Below are 11,880 nucleotides of genomic sequence, written 5' to 3'. Positions count from 1 at the left end.
TCATTGCTTGAGATTAGTTCATCAGATGTGGAGATACCACAACTTCTTAGACAAAACTCAGAATTTAACTTTCTTGTGCATACCATGGATTAAATAAGGGACTGTAGCTTTTTTTTTATTGTATTCTTTTATTAGTATAAAAGGAAAGAAAGTACAACTCGATTTTTTCTGAAGCAATTTTGTTGTTAGCCCAAATGATTTGGGTCTTGCTTCTCTTGTAAATGTTATTAAGAGTGCAGTTTGGAGTAGGATGAGTCAGGTTTGCTCGATTGAAAAGCTAGTTTAGGTAAAATTCAAGCAAAATGTATGTAAATTTGTACTTATTCATTTTGTAATTATTTTTTTTTTGTAAAGACATGGCCTCCAAGGCCATGTGTGCTTGAAAGGTTCAAAGGAATTGATATGTAACTTGTGATATATATATGTCAAAAGCTGGATCATTTTGATAATATGGGCTTAATGTGAATCTAATGTTATCTGATCTGTTATGATCAATCTCAGTCAAACACAACCAAAGAAATTATCATTGATCACAAGACAATAATTTTATGAGCAAGACACAACTATTAATTATGTGTGTATTGCTTGATAATTTGTAGTTGACAAAGACAATATGGTACAAGGTGTGACCTTTTTCTTTTATGAGAGGGATCCTTTGTGGGATGTATTATCATGAGACAACTACTTTAACTGGTACAATCCAGTATACCTAACTATACCAATCTAAAAACCCCTTGGGTGCTTGTCTTGGCTTTTTTGTCCATCATTGGCAGCACCTCATAAAAAACACAAAATCCTGAAGAAAAATTCAGAACCAAGTATACTATTGCAAAGGCTTAAACTCACAACAAAAAATACAAAAGATGAAGCAAAATTCAACATAGCATCATGTCCATAACCCCACTGGTACCAGTGGTACCACTGTACCAGTACCACTACACCCACTGGTACCAGTACCAGTGGGTCCTCCCTGCGTTGGCAGTGTTCTGAATAGCGTCACACATTGTAATGGAATATGCTTGAGATCCTTAGGCCTCCATTGAGGAATGTGCTTAGCTATCTCAACCTTCATGTTACCTATCCAATACTCCAACAGAAAACCAATAAAAAATATGATTTTTCTTACTGTTTTGAGGTCAAATTTATTAAAGCAAATACCAACCCAAAATTTCATCCATTTTTACCTGACAGGTAAACCTAACCAATCACACAGCTTCAAACTACTCAACTCTGGATACGACTGAGATCGAACACTGTATAATCCAATATTAGTAAGAGAACTTTAATCAAAATCCGACAGAAGTATATATTGAGGCACAAATTGAGCTGACTTGATGTAACATTTCCAATCGAAGCAAAATAAACCCAGTTCTCTTTCAAAAACCTTGACATTTTACGGGAGGAGGGGAGTGGGGTGAGAGAGAGAGGAATACCTTCTCGTCTTGGTGAAGAGCGATCCAGACATGGAGCTTATCCATGGATTGCCAGAAGAGAAACACGCTGAAGCTCATCCCGAAGAAGGTAGCGACTTTCACCATTGTTTCTCTCTGATCTTCTATGTTTTCTCCTGAATGCAAATCAAATCTCTTTCACCTCCTTGGTCGAGAGAGAGGACGAAGGCTGTCGGAACAGATTCGCTAGGGTTTTCTTTCTCCTCAAGCGAAGAGAGAGGGAGAAAGCGAAGAGAGGGGAAAGCGAATGGGACGCTCCTTCAGTTAATTAACGGAGTAGCTGTTTATGTCTGATCAGTTCATCTCTCAACACGAATCTTGATAAATATCCAACAGTTCATATTTCATCTTACAATTGGGGGCAGGATTTTCCTGCCCATAGGGGGGCAGAGGATTCGATTCCTTTTATAATATATGTATACATATATACATAGAGATGGGCTACGGTGAGTTGCGAAGTAAAATGTGTTTCTACTTCACGCTATATTTTTATTTTGAAAGTCTAAACGATTGATCTGAACCGTTAGATGTTTAATCCATATTAAAATGTGCTTGGAGACCAAATTTTACACTTTTTTGGAATTTGTTTACTATTTATTAAGCATTTTTGAAAATTGTTGTTTTGCTGTGAACAGTAAAAAAAACAGTAAAATTTTCTGGACCATCAGATCAGCGACTTTCAAAATTGCTTAATAAATAGTAAAAAAATTCTAAAAAATATAAAATTTGGTCTCCAAGCACATTTCAATATGGAGAACAAGATGAACGGTTCGAATCGACGTTTTGAACTTTAAAATCGCAAAATATGAGCGTGAAGTAAAATAGTCACTTTACTTCGCAACTCACCGTAGCCCATCTCATATACATATACATCTCCATTCTTATATTATGCACGTAGTTGTCCTGATCTGCCAACGGCTGAGATTGAAAGATGAATTTTCAAATTGAATATCAACCCTCCAGTTACATAATCTGTCTTCTTTTGATTAAATACATTTATTTTATTTGTAGAAGTCTAAATTTAGTTAAAATCATACTCGCCACACAAACTGCTACATAATTTGTCACATTCAAATCCCTAGCAATATGCTTCCTTATTTCTCTTTACAGTTATTTTGGATTCTTACAATTAAATCATTTCTGAATTTAGCTTGTCATCATATTCGTCCAAAGATACATTTTCACTGCAAGATCATTCCATTTGTAACTAATTAATTTGATTTGCATTAATTGCTCTCTGTCATTAATAATAAAATATTTTCACGTTTACAAATCGAAAATCCAACCCACAATGCATTCTTACCAATCTTCATTATTATTATAAATGAAAGTCTCCATTATTTTCTCAAATTCTTCATGTCTCACAAACATAAAAAAAAATCTTTTGAAGGAAACAACAACATAAAAACAACTTACTTTGATTTAATATTTAAGTAAATAAAAATTTCAATTTCATCAATTGTTATTTTGAATATTCCTTATCAACTAATTACATATAAAATATATATAGTTGTCAATTCTAAAGATCACGAACATTATATATATATAATCGTTCAGATTTTAATTTTTAAAGAAATATGAGATGCAAATTCTTATAAACTTTTAAAATATATTTAATGCGGAGATATAAATTTTTTAAAATTAACAATTCAAAATAAAAAAAACAAAAAAAAACAAGAGTCATAAGTAAAAGAGGTGTTATTAGAACCGCTAATTTTTTCATACTTTCCTTCTCTTAAAAAGAAAATAGGTAAGCGATATCTTTTATTAATTTTTTTCCTTTAATGATTGTATGGAGAAAAAAAAAGATACCAAAGACAGCCAGTACATTTTTCACTTATCATAATAAGACAAAACTAATATTTCAAGTTCCAAACATAGATAAATACATCATTATAATTAAAAATTAATCGGATTGTCAAGAAATTCTTTGGGCGGTGATGCAGTCCAAAGGGCTTTAATTTGGACATGCCCCACTCCTATTATTTTCTTATTTCTCTATTATTTATGTTTCATTTCTTTTTTTCCTATATAATTTCAATAATGAAAATGAAAACAATCATATTTTTTCCGACTTTGTTTAGGGTTACTGTATCTTTGTGGATAAATAAATAACAGATCTTATGCTGATGAAAACAATCATATCTTGATTTGGAGAGAAAATGAAGAATATGTAGAACTTTCATGTAGAGAAATGATATGTAGAGATATTTGCATTATTAAAATAATTTCCATCAAGAATATATATGTAGAGAAAATTCTTATTTGAATAATTTAATCATATCTTTTCTTGTTTCTTTATATATCATTTCTCTTCTATATTATTTAATGACTGGTCTTGCGTGTGGAGAAAATTAGATATTAAATCATAATGATATTTCAATAAAAAATTTCATGTTATATCTGATCTCTTTTTTTCATTTGATGTTGTTTATTTTATTTTTACTTATTATTTGGATTTTCTTTTTTTATTTGTGTCTTTTATTTTTCATTTAAATATTTTATTTTATTTTGTGTGAATGTCAAACAAAAATGTTTTTTCATTTCTATTCAATCTTATAATATGTCCCCGTTGCAATGCACGGGCATGATACTAGTATATACATATTTACATATATACACATATACATAGATACATATATACATACACATACACATATACACATACACATACACATACACATACACATATACATATACATATACACATACACATATACACATATACATATACACATATTATATACACATAGAGGTGGGCTATGGTGAGTTGCGAAGTAAAACGCGTTTCTACTTCACGCCGTATTTTTAATTTGAAAGTCCAAATGACCAATCCGAACCGTTAGATGTTTAATCCATATTGAAATGTGCTTGGAGACCAAATTTTACATTTTTTGGAATTTTTTTGCTATTTATTAAGCATTTTTGAAAATTGCTGTTTTGCTATGAACAGTAAAAAACAGTAAAATTTTCTGGACCATCAGATCAGCGACTTTCAAAATTGCTTAATAAATAGTAAAAAAATTCCAAAAAAATGTAAAATTTGGTCTCCAAGCACATTTCAATATGGAGAACAAGATGAATGGTTCGGATCGACGTTTTGAAATTTAAAATCGCAACATATGAGCGTGAAGTAAAATAGTCGCTTTACTTCGCAACTCACCGTAGCCTAGCTCATACACATATACATATACATATATACAATTTTTTTTATAAACTCATTTTTTTATAATATATGTATATATGTATATATTATAAATATATACATATATTATATATTATATATATAGGGTCTATCTAAATTGCTGCTGGCAGCATTTCGGCAGAGGTGCTGCCGGGGCTATATTTAGCCGTGTGATGTCCAAACAACAAATCCAAACCGTTAGATGTTTAATCTATATTATAATCTACTTGGAGACCAAATTTTACATTTTTTGGAATTTTTTTACTATATATTAAGCTGGTTTGAAAACCGCTGATTTCAGTAAATTTCTGCAGCATTGAAATCAGCAGTTTTCAAACCAGCTTAATATATAGTAAAAAAATTCCAAAAAATGTAAAATTTGGTCTCCAAGTAGATTATAATATAGATTAAACATCTAACGGTTTAGATTTGTCGTTTGAACATCAAAAAATAGAAAAAACGGTGGCAGCACTGCCGGCAGAAATGCTGCAGCAGCAAATTAGCCACAGCCTATATATATAATATACATATATATACATGTAGAGTAAGGCTACGCTACTTCGTGAATTAAACATGGCGTTTTAATTCGCGCTCATATCTCTAGTTTTGAAATCCAAATAGCCGATCCAAACCATTAGATGTTTAATCTATATTAAAATGTGCTTGGAGACCAAATTTTACATTTTTTTGAATTTTTTTACTATTTATTAAGATGGTTTGAAAATCGCTGTTTTTTAATGCCTACCGTCGAACGAAAACTTAAACTGGATTTTTGAGGCCCTAAACGACGTTTTTTTGAAATTCTAATGCTTCTGATGCGACGATGCCCGGTGTACTACCCGGGCAAAATTGGATCCGTCTCATCCTCCCCTTTCCGAAAAGTGCTTATACGCATAAATCCGAAAAGTCTCCCGTGAGGGGAGCGTTCTGGTGGCATTTCTGGGCAGCCTGTGGGCCTGGCAGTCAGGGCATTTTAAAAAAAAAAAAACCAATGCAGGGTTATTTTTTAAATTAAGTTTTTTTTTAGGGTATTAATAAAAATGGCCGATCATTTTGGAACAAATGCGTTTCAATTCATAAAAATGATTGTTAAAAGTTCTACTTGAGATATTTAATTGCTACATGTTTTTTTTCTAAAAAGTAGTACTTGACATATTTGCTAAAATTACGAACTATCATTTGCATGTTATAAATTAAAGATAACCAAATGGATAAGCTTCAGTAAAGTAGCTTTCTTCATTCTGCTTTTGAGACCCAGGTAACTAGGTAGGTAAGGCATCAGAAATCATATAACAGGCTGGTTTTTTTTCCCCTCTCCCTTTTACAATGTCGAATATCGTGCAGGTACTTTATGAAAAGTTTTGCATATAATGTTGGATCATTAATCCAACGTTGGACTAATATGTAAAATAATTATGTATTGTATACTATTAATTTTATGCTCAATTAAAAGTGATAATTTGCCGTTTATAGTTTATTGAGCAATAATGTGTCATATAAGAGTGTGAGCCTTTAATGTGTAGAGCTTAAAGAGTAATATTCATTTTAATGATGGGTTGAATTAAATAATTATAATATTTGGACAGTTAAGGAATTCCTTTGTCTGTATATAAAGATTTGGTCCCCATAATACAAGACCACCCTGAATTTATTTCTCATTATTCCATTATATGAGAGTGTGAGAGGCTTTGGAGAAGGCAAAACAAATGAGACTCTCTAAAGGGCCTTGCTCTTGTGGAAGAACTGAATCAATGGTGCTCTCCACAAGACAGCTATGGATTAAGGTACACTTCTGCTATTCAGTTTTATATTCAATACAGATAGTCCTGCGGTGGTCGACGATGGTTTTCATCGGACCCAACATATAATCTTTCGAAACTTTTGTCACAACGTAAATAGAAACAATAATACTCAATGACAAGTGATGATGGTAAAGAAGATGGTTAAAATAATGAAACAATAATACACTATTCCATTACCCACTAGATAATTTAAAATACTGTCTGCACGTACGGGTGCGAATATATGGTAATTAGTGGCAGCATCGATCATTATCGTTAGGTTAGCTTTTTAACAAAAGAAAGCACATATATTCGTTTCCTCCCCAATTCATCTATTATTCCTTTTTCTTATCATTTATGGTGGGGAGCAAGTCTCCTTTAAGACCTTTTTAGTCGGATTGAAGAAAAAGAGAAGCATATCGAATAAATTCGACAAAAAGTATTAATATAGTAATAAATGTTCAGACTTTAAACATGTTTCATATTTTTATAAAGTAATATGATTCTTTATTATGACCCCACTTCGAGAAGCTTGCAAACAGAGATATATATATTCATTAACGGGTACAACTCTTAATTGGATCCAAAAGAAATCATTTGAAGTCCAAAAATTCCATTGAAATTTCTTATTTTTTTATTTTATGGATATTTATATATATATATATAGAGAGAGAGAGTGACTAATGTGCATTCGAATGTATATGGGTTGAAATACATACGGTTCAAATTCGACTTTTCAAAATTCAAACAGTCGATCCGAACCATTCAGCTTGTTCTCCATATTAATATGTGTTTGGAGACCAAATTTTACATTTTTCTTAATTTTTTTACTATTTATTAAGTATTTTACAAAATTATTAATTCAACGGTGGCTTAACAAAACAGTACAATCAGCAGCTACCGTTGGATCAACAATTTTGTAAAATACTTAATAAATAGTAAAAAAATTCAGAAAAATGTAAAATTTGGTCTCCAACCACATATTAATATGGAGAACAAGATGAACGGTTCGGATCGACTGCTTGGATTTTGAAAAGTCAAATTTGGACCGTATGTTCGACCCATATACATTCGAATGCACAATATATATATATATATATATATATATATATATATATATATATATATATATATATATATATATATATATATATATATGTAGAGATAGGCTAATGTGCTTTCGGTTGCATATGGGCCGAAATACACACAGTCCAAATTTGAAATTTTAAAATTCAAAAAGTCGATCTGAACCGTTCATCTTGTTCTCCATATTAATATGTGCTTGGAGACCAAATTTTACATTTTTCTGAATATTTTTACTATTTATTAAGCCACTTTGAAAATCGCTAATCCAACGGTTTTACTGTTTTGTTAAGCCACCGTTGGATCAGCAATTTTCCAAGTGGCTTAATAAATAGTAAAAAAATTCAGAAAAATGTAAAATTTGCTCTCCAAGCACATATTAATATGGAGAACAAGATGAACGGTTCAGATTGACTTTTTGAATTTTGAAATTTCAAATTTGGACCGTGTGTATTTCGACCCATATGCTACCGAAAGCACATTAGCCTATATATATATATATATATATATATATATTGAAGTAGTTAAACACTTTTGTTTATTTGAGAAAACAACTTTTTAAAGAAATTGGGGATGTATCTTTTCTGTTAGGTTAGAAGTCGAAAACTTAATTTTTTTTTGTTGAGTGTTCTTGTCAAAGACGAAGTTAGTGCTACTCGCTGCTGTGTTAATTTAGAATTCGACATAAAGGTAAATCAACTCCATTAGGCCAAGAGGACTTCATCGCTAGTAGAAAAATGAGTCATACATGCATTTTGTACATCAATCAATGCCTCAAATTTCACGGCTTTAAGACTATAAAACATGCATGCTACTTTAGGAAGTAGACATAATTACAGTTAGGCAGTCTAAGCAATAAGGTCTCACTTGGTGATGCATCCCTGTTTTAGGAACTGCAAAACATGCCGCCACTAATTTTTCATCGCTCCTCTTGCAACAAAAAAAATAAGTAGTGGGTTTTTGGTAAAATAAAATAAAAATAAAAGGGTAAATTTCGCTGTAGGTCACTAAACTTTGGTATTTGTCACGAATTGGTCACTCAAGTTTGATTTGTCCCTTTTGAGTCACTCAACTTTGTTATTTGTTTCAATTAAGTCCCTCTGTCTTTTTCCATCCAAAATTTTAACGGAATATGCTAATTCCGTTAGTATTTTGGATGGAATATGCTCATTCCGTTAATGTTTCGGATAGAATGAGTATATTCCGTTACTTTTTTGGACGGAATAGAAATATTCCGTTAAAATTTTGAATGAAAAAGGACAGAGGGACTTGATTGGGACAAATAACAAAGTTAAGTAACTCAAAAGAGACAAATCAAACTTGAGTGACCAATTCGTGACAAATACTAAAGTTTAGTAATCTACAGTCAAATTTACCCAAAATAAAATTTAAAAACTTAGTGCGCAATGAGGGTGACGTCACCCACCACCGGCCCAACCGATGAGCTAAGACAATGACTGTGATGACTGAAACTTGAACATATACCAAAACCAACAAAAATACTTTTAAGTAAATAATAACACACTATTATTTTATAAAAAAATAACACATTATTAAGTTTTGCAACGATATATTATCAATGCATTATTCTTTTACTTAATTTATAATAATTGTTATTATTTTGAAACTCTGATTATTGTCATTTTTTGTTTCATTAATTTGAAAAAAATTCGATATTAATTAATAGAATTTTTTAACAGTATACTTTCTGATATTTTATGAACAACATTAACACATTGACACAATATTAGTTAAAGAATTTATCTAACACCATAAAATAATGCATCTCCATAACCCTAATTTAGTATTATTTCTAATTTGGCCAAACAACTCGGAACAAAGAAGCCTGCATAGTTTAGCCACACACATATCCAAGAACTCAGTTGTTGCTTATAAATATAGGTTGTTTGCCTTTCAATCGTTAATTAACAAACACTTGCCCAAAAGAACAAGGTTCTTGCTCAATGGCAACTATCATGAACTTCTTTTTTGTGACCTTATTTCTTGCAACTTCACTTTCAGTAACTCCGTTTGCAGTAAATGCCGACTCCTACACATACCCGCCACTGGAAACAGACCTGTCATTCAGCTTCTACAAGTCGACCTGCCCGCAATTGGAGCCGATCGTGAGGAACTACCTAAGGAACACTTTCAAAACTGACATCGGCCTTGCTGCTGGCCTTCTCCGCCTCCACTTCCATGATTGCTTTGTGCAGGTACAGAAAATCAGTTGCCAACACTTGCCTAGTTTTTCCCAACAAAAAGTAAAACGAAAACAAGGAAAAATAAGAGAGAAAAAATGTGCCAAAACAGTTGTACAGACTTCATGTTTTAGCTACTTTACAATTTTATCTTTTTTTATTCGTAATTGATCTCTGCTCCACAATGGTTTTGTTTAAATCGACTGTACTTAATTTCAGATATGTATAACTATTTAATTAACATATCAGTGTTTTGATCTTGAATTAAACCACTCTAAAAATAGAGTAATATATAGTTTTTCTTGTTCGGATTGATAATTTGGTGTGCAGGGATGTGACGCATCAGTCCTACTTGATGGTTCTGCCAGTGGGCCCGGCGAGCAGCAGGCGCCACCCAACTTCACCCTGAGATCTGCAGCCTTTAAGGCCATCAATGACATCCGAGCTCTCATTGACAAGGTTTGCGGGGTTGTTGTTTCCTGTGCTGATGTAGTCGCTCTTGCAGCTCGTGACTCGGTTGCCTTGGTATCTCTCTCAGACTCTCACTAAGAGGAGTAGAACTAGAATGTTCTTTAGTTCACCAAGTTTCTTGGTGAACTCAAGTATAAAACTTATCAAATCGGTTTTAAACGACGAATTCAAACTGTTGGAATCTGCCTACTTTACAAGTGATGCGTCTACATGTAACAAAATTTAATTTTATAATTAATTTCGCATAGAGTCAAGTAATTAAAATACATTCAAAAAATGAATGTATTAAAATTAATTTATCAACCTTCTAATTTTGACCGCTTGACTTTAAATTAAATTAATTCTAATGTTTAAATTTTTCACATGTAGATGCATTACTTGTAAGGTAAGTAGGTTTTAATGGTTCGGATTCATCATTTGAAGCCGATTTGATGAGTTTTAGACTTGAGTTCATTAAAGGACTCGGTAAAGTTGAGAACACCCTTGTTCTATTCCACTAAAAGTATACATATTTTTATTAGATCAGTATAAACCGTAAAGCAAAAGGAGAATTTACCAAATCAAAAGGCCTAATGATTTATTTCTTAATTATAGTCAGGGGGTCCCAAGTACAAGGTCCCACTTGGCAGACGTGACGGCCTAAACTTTGCGAGCCAGCAAGCCACCTTGGACAGCTTACCGGCCCCCACCTCCGACGTAACCAAACTGTTATCGGTTCTGAATAACCTCGGCCTTGACACAGATGATCTGGTTGCACTATCCGGCGGCCACACTATTGGCCTTGCTCACTGTACCTCTTTCACTGGTCGGATCTACCCATCCCAAGACTCGACCATGAACAACCGGTTTGCTGACCAGCTTAAACTGACCTGCCCGGCAAAGGACACTGTTAACACCACAGTGAATGACATCCGTACACCAAACAAATTTGACAACATGTACTATGTTGATTTGGTGCACCGGGAGGGGCTATTCACATCTGACCAGGATATGTACACCGACTCAAGGACCAAGCCGATCGTGACCGACTTTGCCAAGAACCAAGACTTGTTCTTCCAGAAGTTTGTGTACTCGATTGTCAAGATGGGGCAGTTGAGTGTCCTGACGGGCAACACCGGGGAGATTCGCACGAATTGTTCGGCCAAGAACCCGTCAAGCATTGAGATCCTTCAGCCGGTGATTGATGACAAGGATGACAGTCAGGTCTATACTAATTGAAAGGACCATCTTTCATGCAGGCCCCTTGAGAAAGTTTAATTCCATATAGAGTTTGGGAGTCTTTTAGTTCGAATTTGCTTGGGAGATCAGCTGATGCTTCCTTCTTTATTAATTAACAGCATTACATCTACTACTTGTACAACATTAGGTTGTAATCAAGTGCGCGCTTTTGTGATTAATTACTTTCCATATCCTCTTTTGTAGTAAAAATAAGTATAGTACTTGGTGGAAAGCGAGGTCGATCGCTAATGATCCACTCGACTAGCTTATCAACTGAATTAAAACTGAATCAAATAAATCAAATTAAATTTTGATTGATTTGTTCTGTTGAGTCGAAATAAGAAGAATAATTAAAAAAAGTAAACAATTTTTGTTAATTATTTTAATTTTTTATAAGCCCAAAAGAATTATTTATTTCAATACATAATTCATGATTTAGTAATTTCCATACTCAGAGATAGAAAATGTTCATAATTTTTTTTTGTAGGCTC

General features: G+C 32.8%; 2 protein-coding genes across 3 annotated transcripts; one reads left to right on the top strand and one right to left on the bottom strand.

The window, feature by feature from the left end:
- Positions 1 to 482: 482 nt before the first annotated feature.
- Positions 483 to 1,848, bottom strand: LOC144544431 (uncharacterized). 2 transcript variants are annotated; one of them, XM_078292939.1, is made up of 2 exons: positions 1,434 to 1,848; positions 483 to 966 (listed from the first exon to the last, which is right to left on the bottom strand). In XM_078292939.1, exons 1-2 carry the CDS (start codon positions 1,536 to 1,538, stop codon positions 778 to 780), a joined length of 294 nt encoding a protein of 97 aa, XP_078149065.1. In that variant the 5' UTR covers positions 1,539 to 1,848; the 3' UTR covers positions 483 to 777. The 2 variants fall into 2 exon arrangements, with proteins under 2 accessions (XP_078149065.1, XP_078149067.1); XM_078292941.1 differs by having other exon boundaries at positions 797 to 1,077; positions 1,434 to 1,847.
- A 7,568-nt stretch (positions 1,849 to 9,416) lies between these two features.
- On the top strand, positions 9,417 to 11,572 carry LOC144544490 (cationic peroxidase SPC4-like). Its single transcript, XM_078292999.1, has 3 exons — positions 9,417 to 9,715; positions 10,031 to 10,225; positions 10,766 to 11,572. Exons 1-3 carry the CDS (start codon positions 9,464 to 9,466, stop codon positions 11,387 to 11,389), a joined length of 1,071 nt encoding a protein of 356 aa, XP_078149125.1. The 5' UTR covers positions 9,417 to 9,463; the 3' UTR covers positions 11,390 to 11,572.
- Positions 11,573 to 11,880: the final 308 nt, after the last annotated feature.

The sequence above is a fragment of the Carex rostrata genome, chromosome 26 (assembly GCF_964058835.1).
Source record: "Carex rostrata chromosome 26, lpCarRost1.2, whole genome shotgun sequence".
NCBI lineage: Eukaryota > Viridiplantae > Streptophyta > Magnoliopsida > Poales > Cyperaceae > Carex > Carex rostrata.
The sequence above is the reverse complement of the archived record's forward strand: the minus strand, read 5'-3'. Positions and strand labels throughout refer to the sequence as shown.

Bases quoted from the DNA above. Each gene is read 5' to 3' on its own strand.
- LOC144544431 (XM_078292939.1), bottom strand. From the start codon at position 1,538: ATGGTGAAAGTCGCTACCTTCTTCGGGATGAGCTTCAGCGTGTTTCTC. The intron at 967-1,433 runs GTATTCCTCTCT...CAACGCAGGGAG, and splicing joins CTCTTCACCAAGACGAGAAG to GACCCACTGGTACTGGTACC.
- LOC144544490 (XM_078292999.1), top strand. From the start codon at position 9,464: ATGGCAACTATCATGAACTTCTTTTTTGTGACCTTATTTCTTGCAACT. The intron at 9,716-10,030 runs GTACAGAAAATC...TTTGGTGTGCAG, and splicing joins TCCATGATTGCTTTGTGCAG to GGATGTGACGCATCAGTCCT. The intron at 10,226-10,765 runs GTATCTCTCTCA...TCTTAATTATAG, and splicing joins CTCGTGACTCGGTTGCCTTG to TCAGGGGGTCCCAAGTACAA.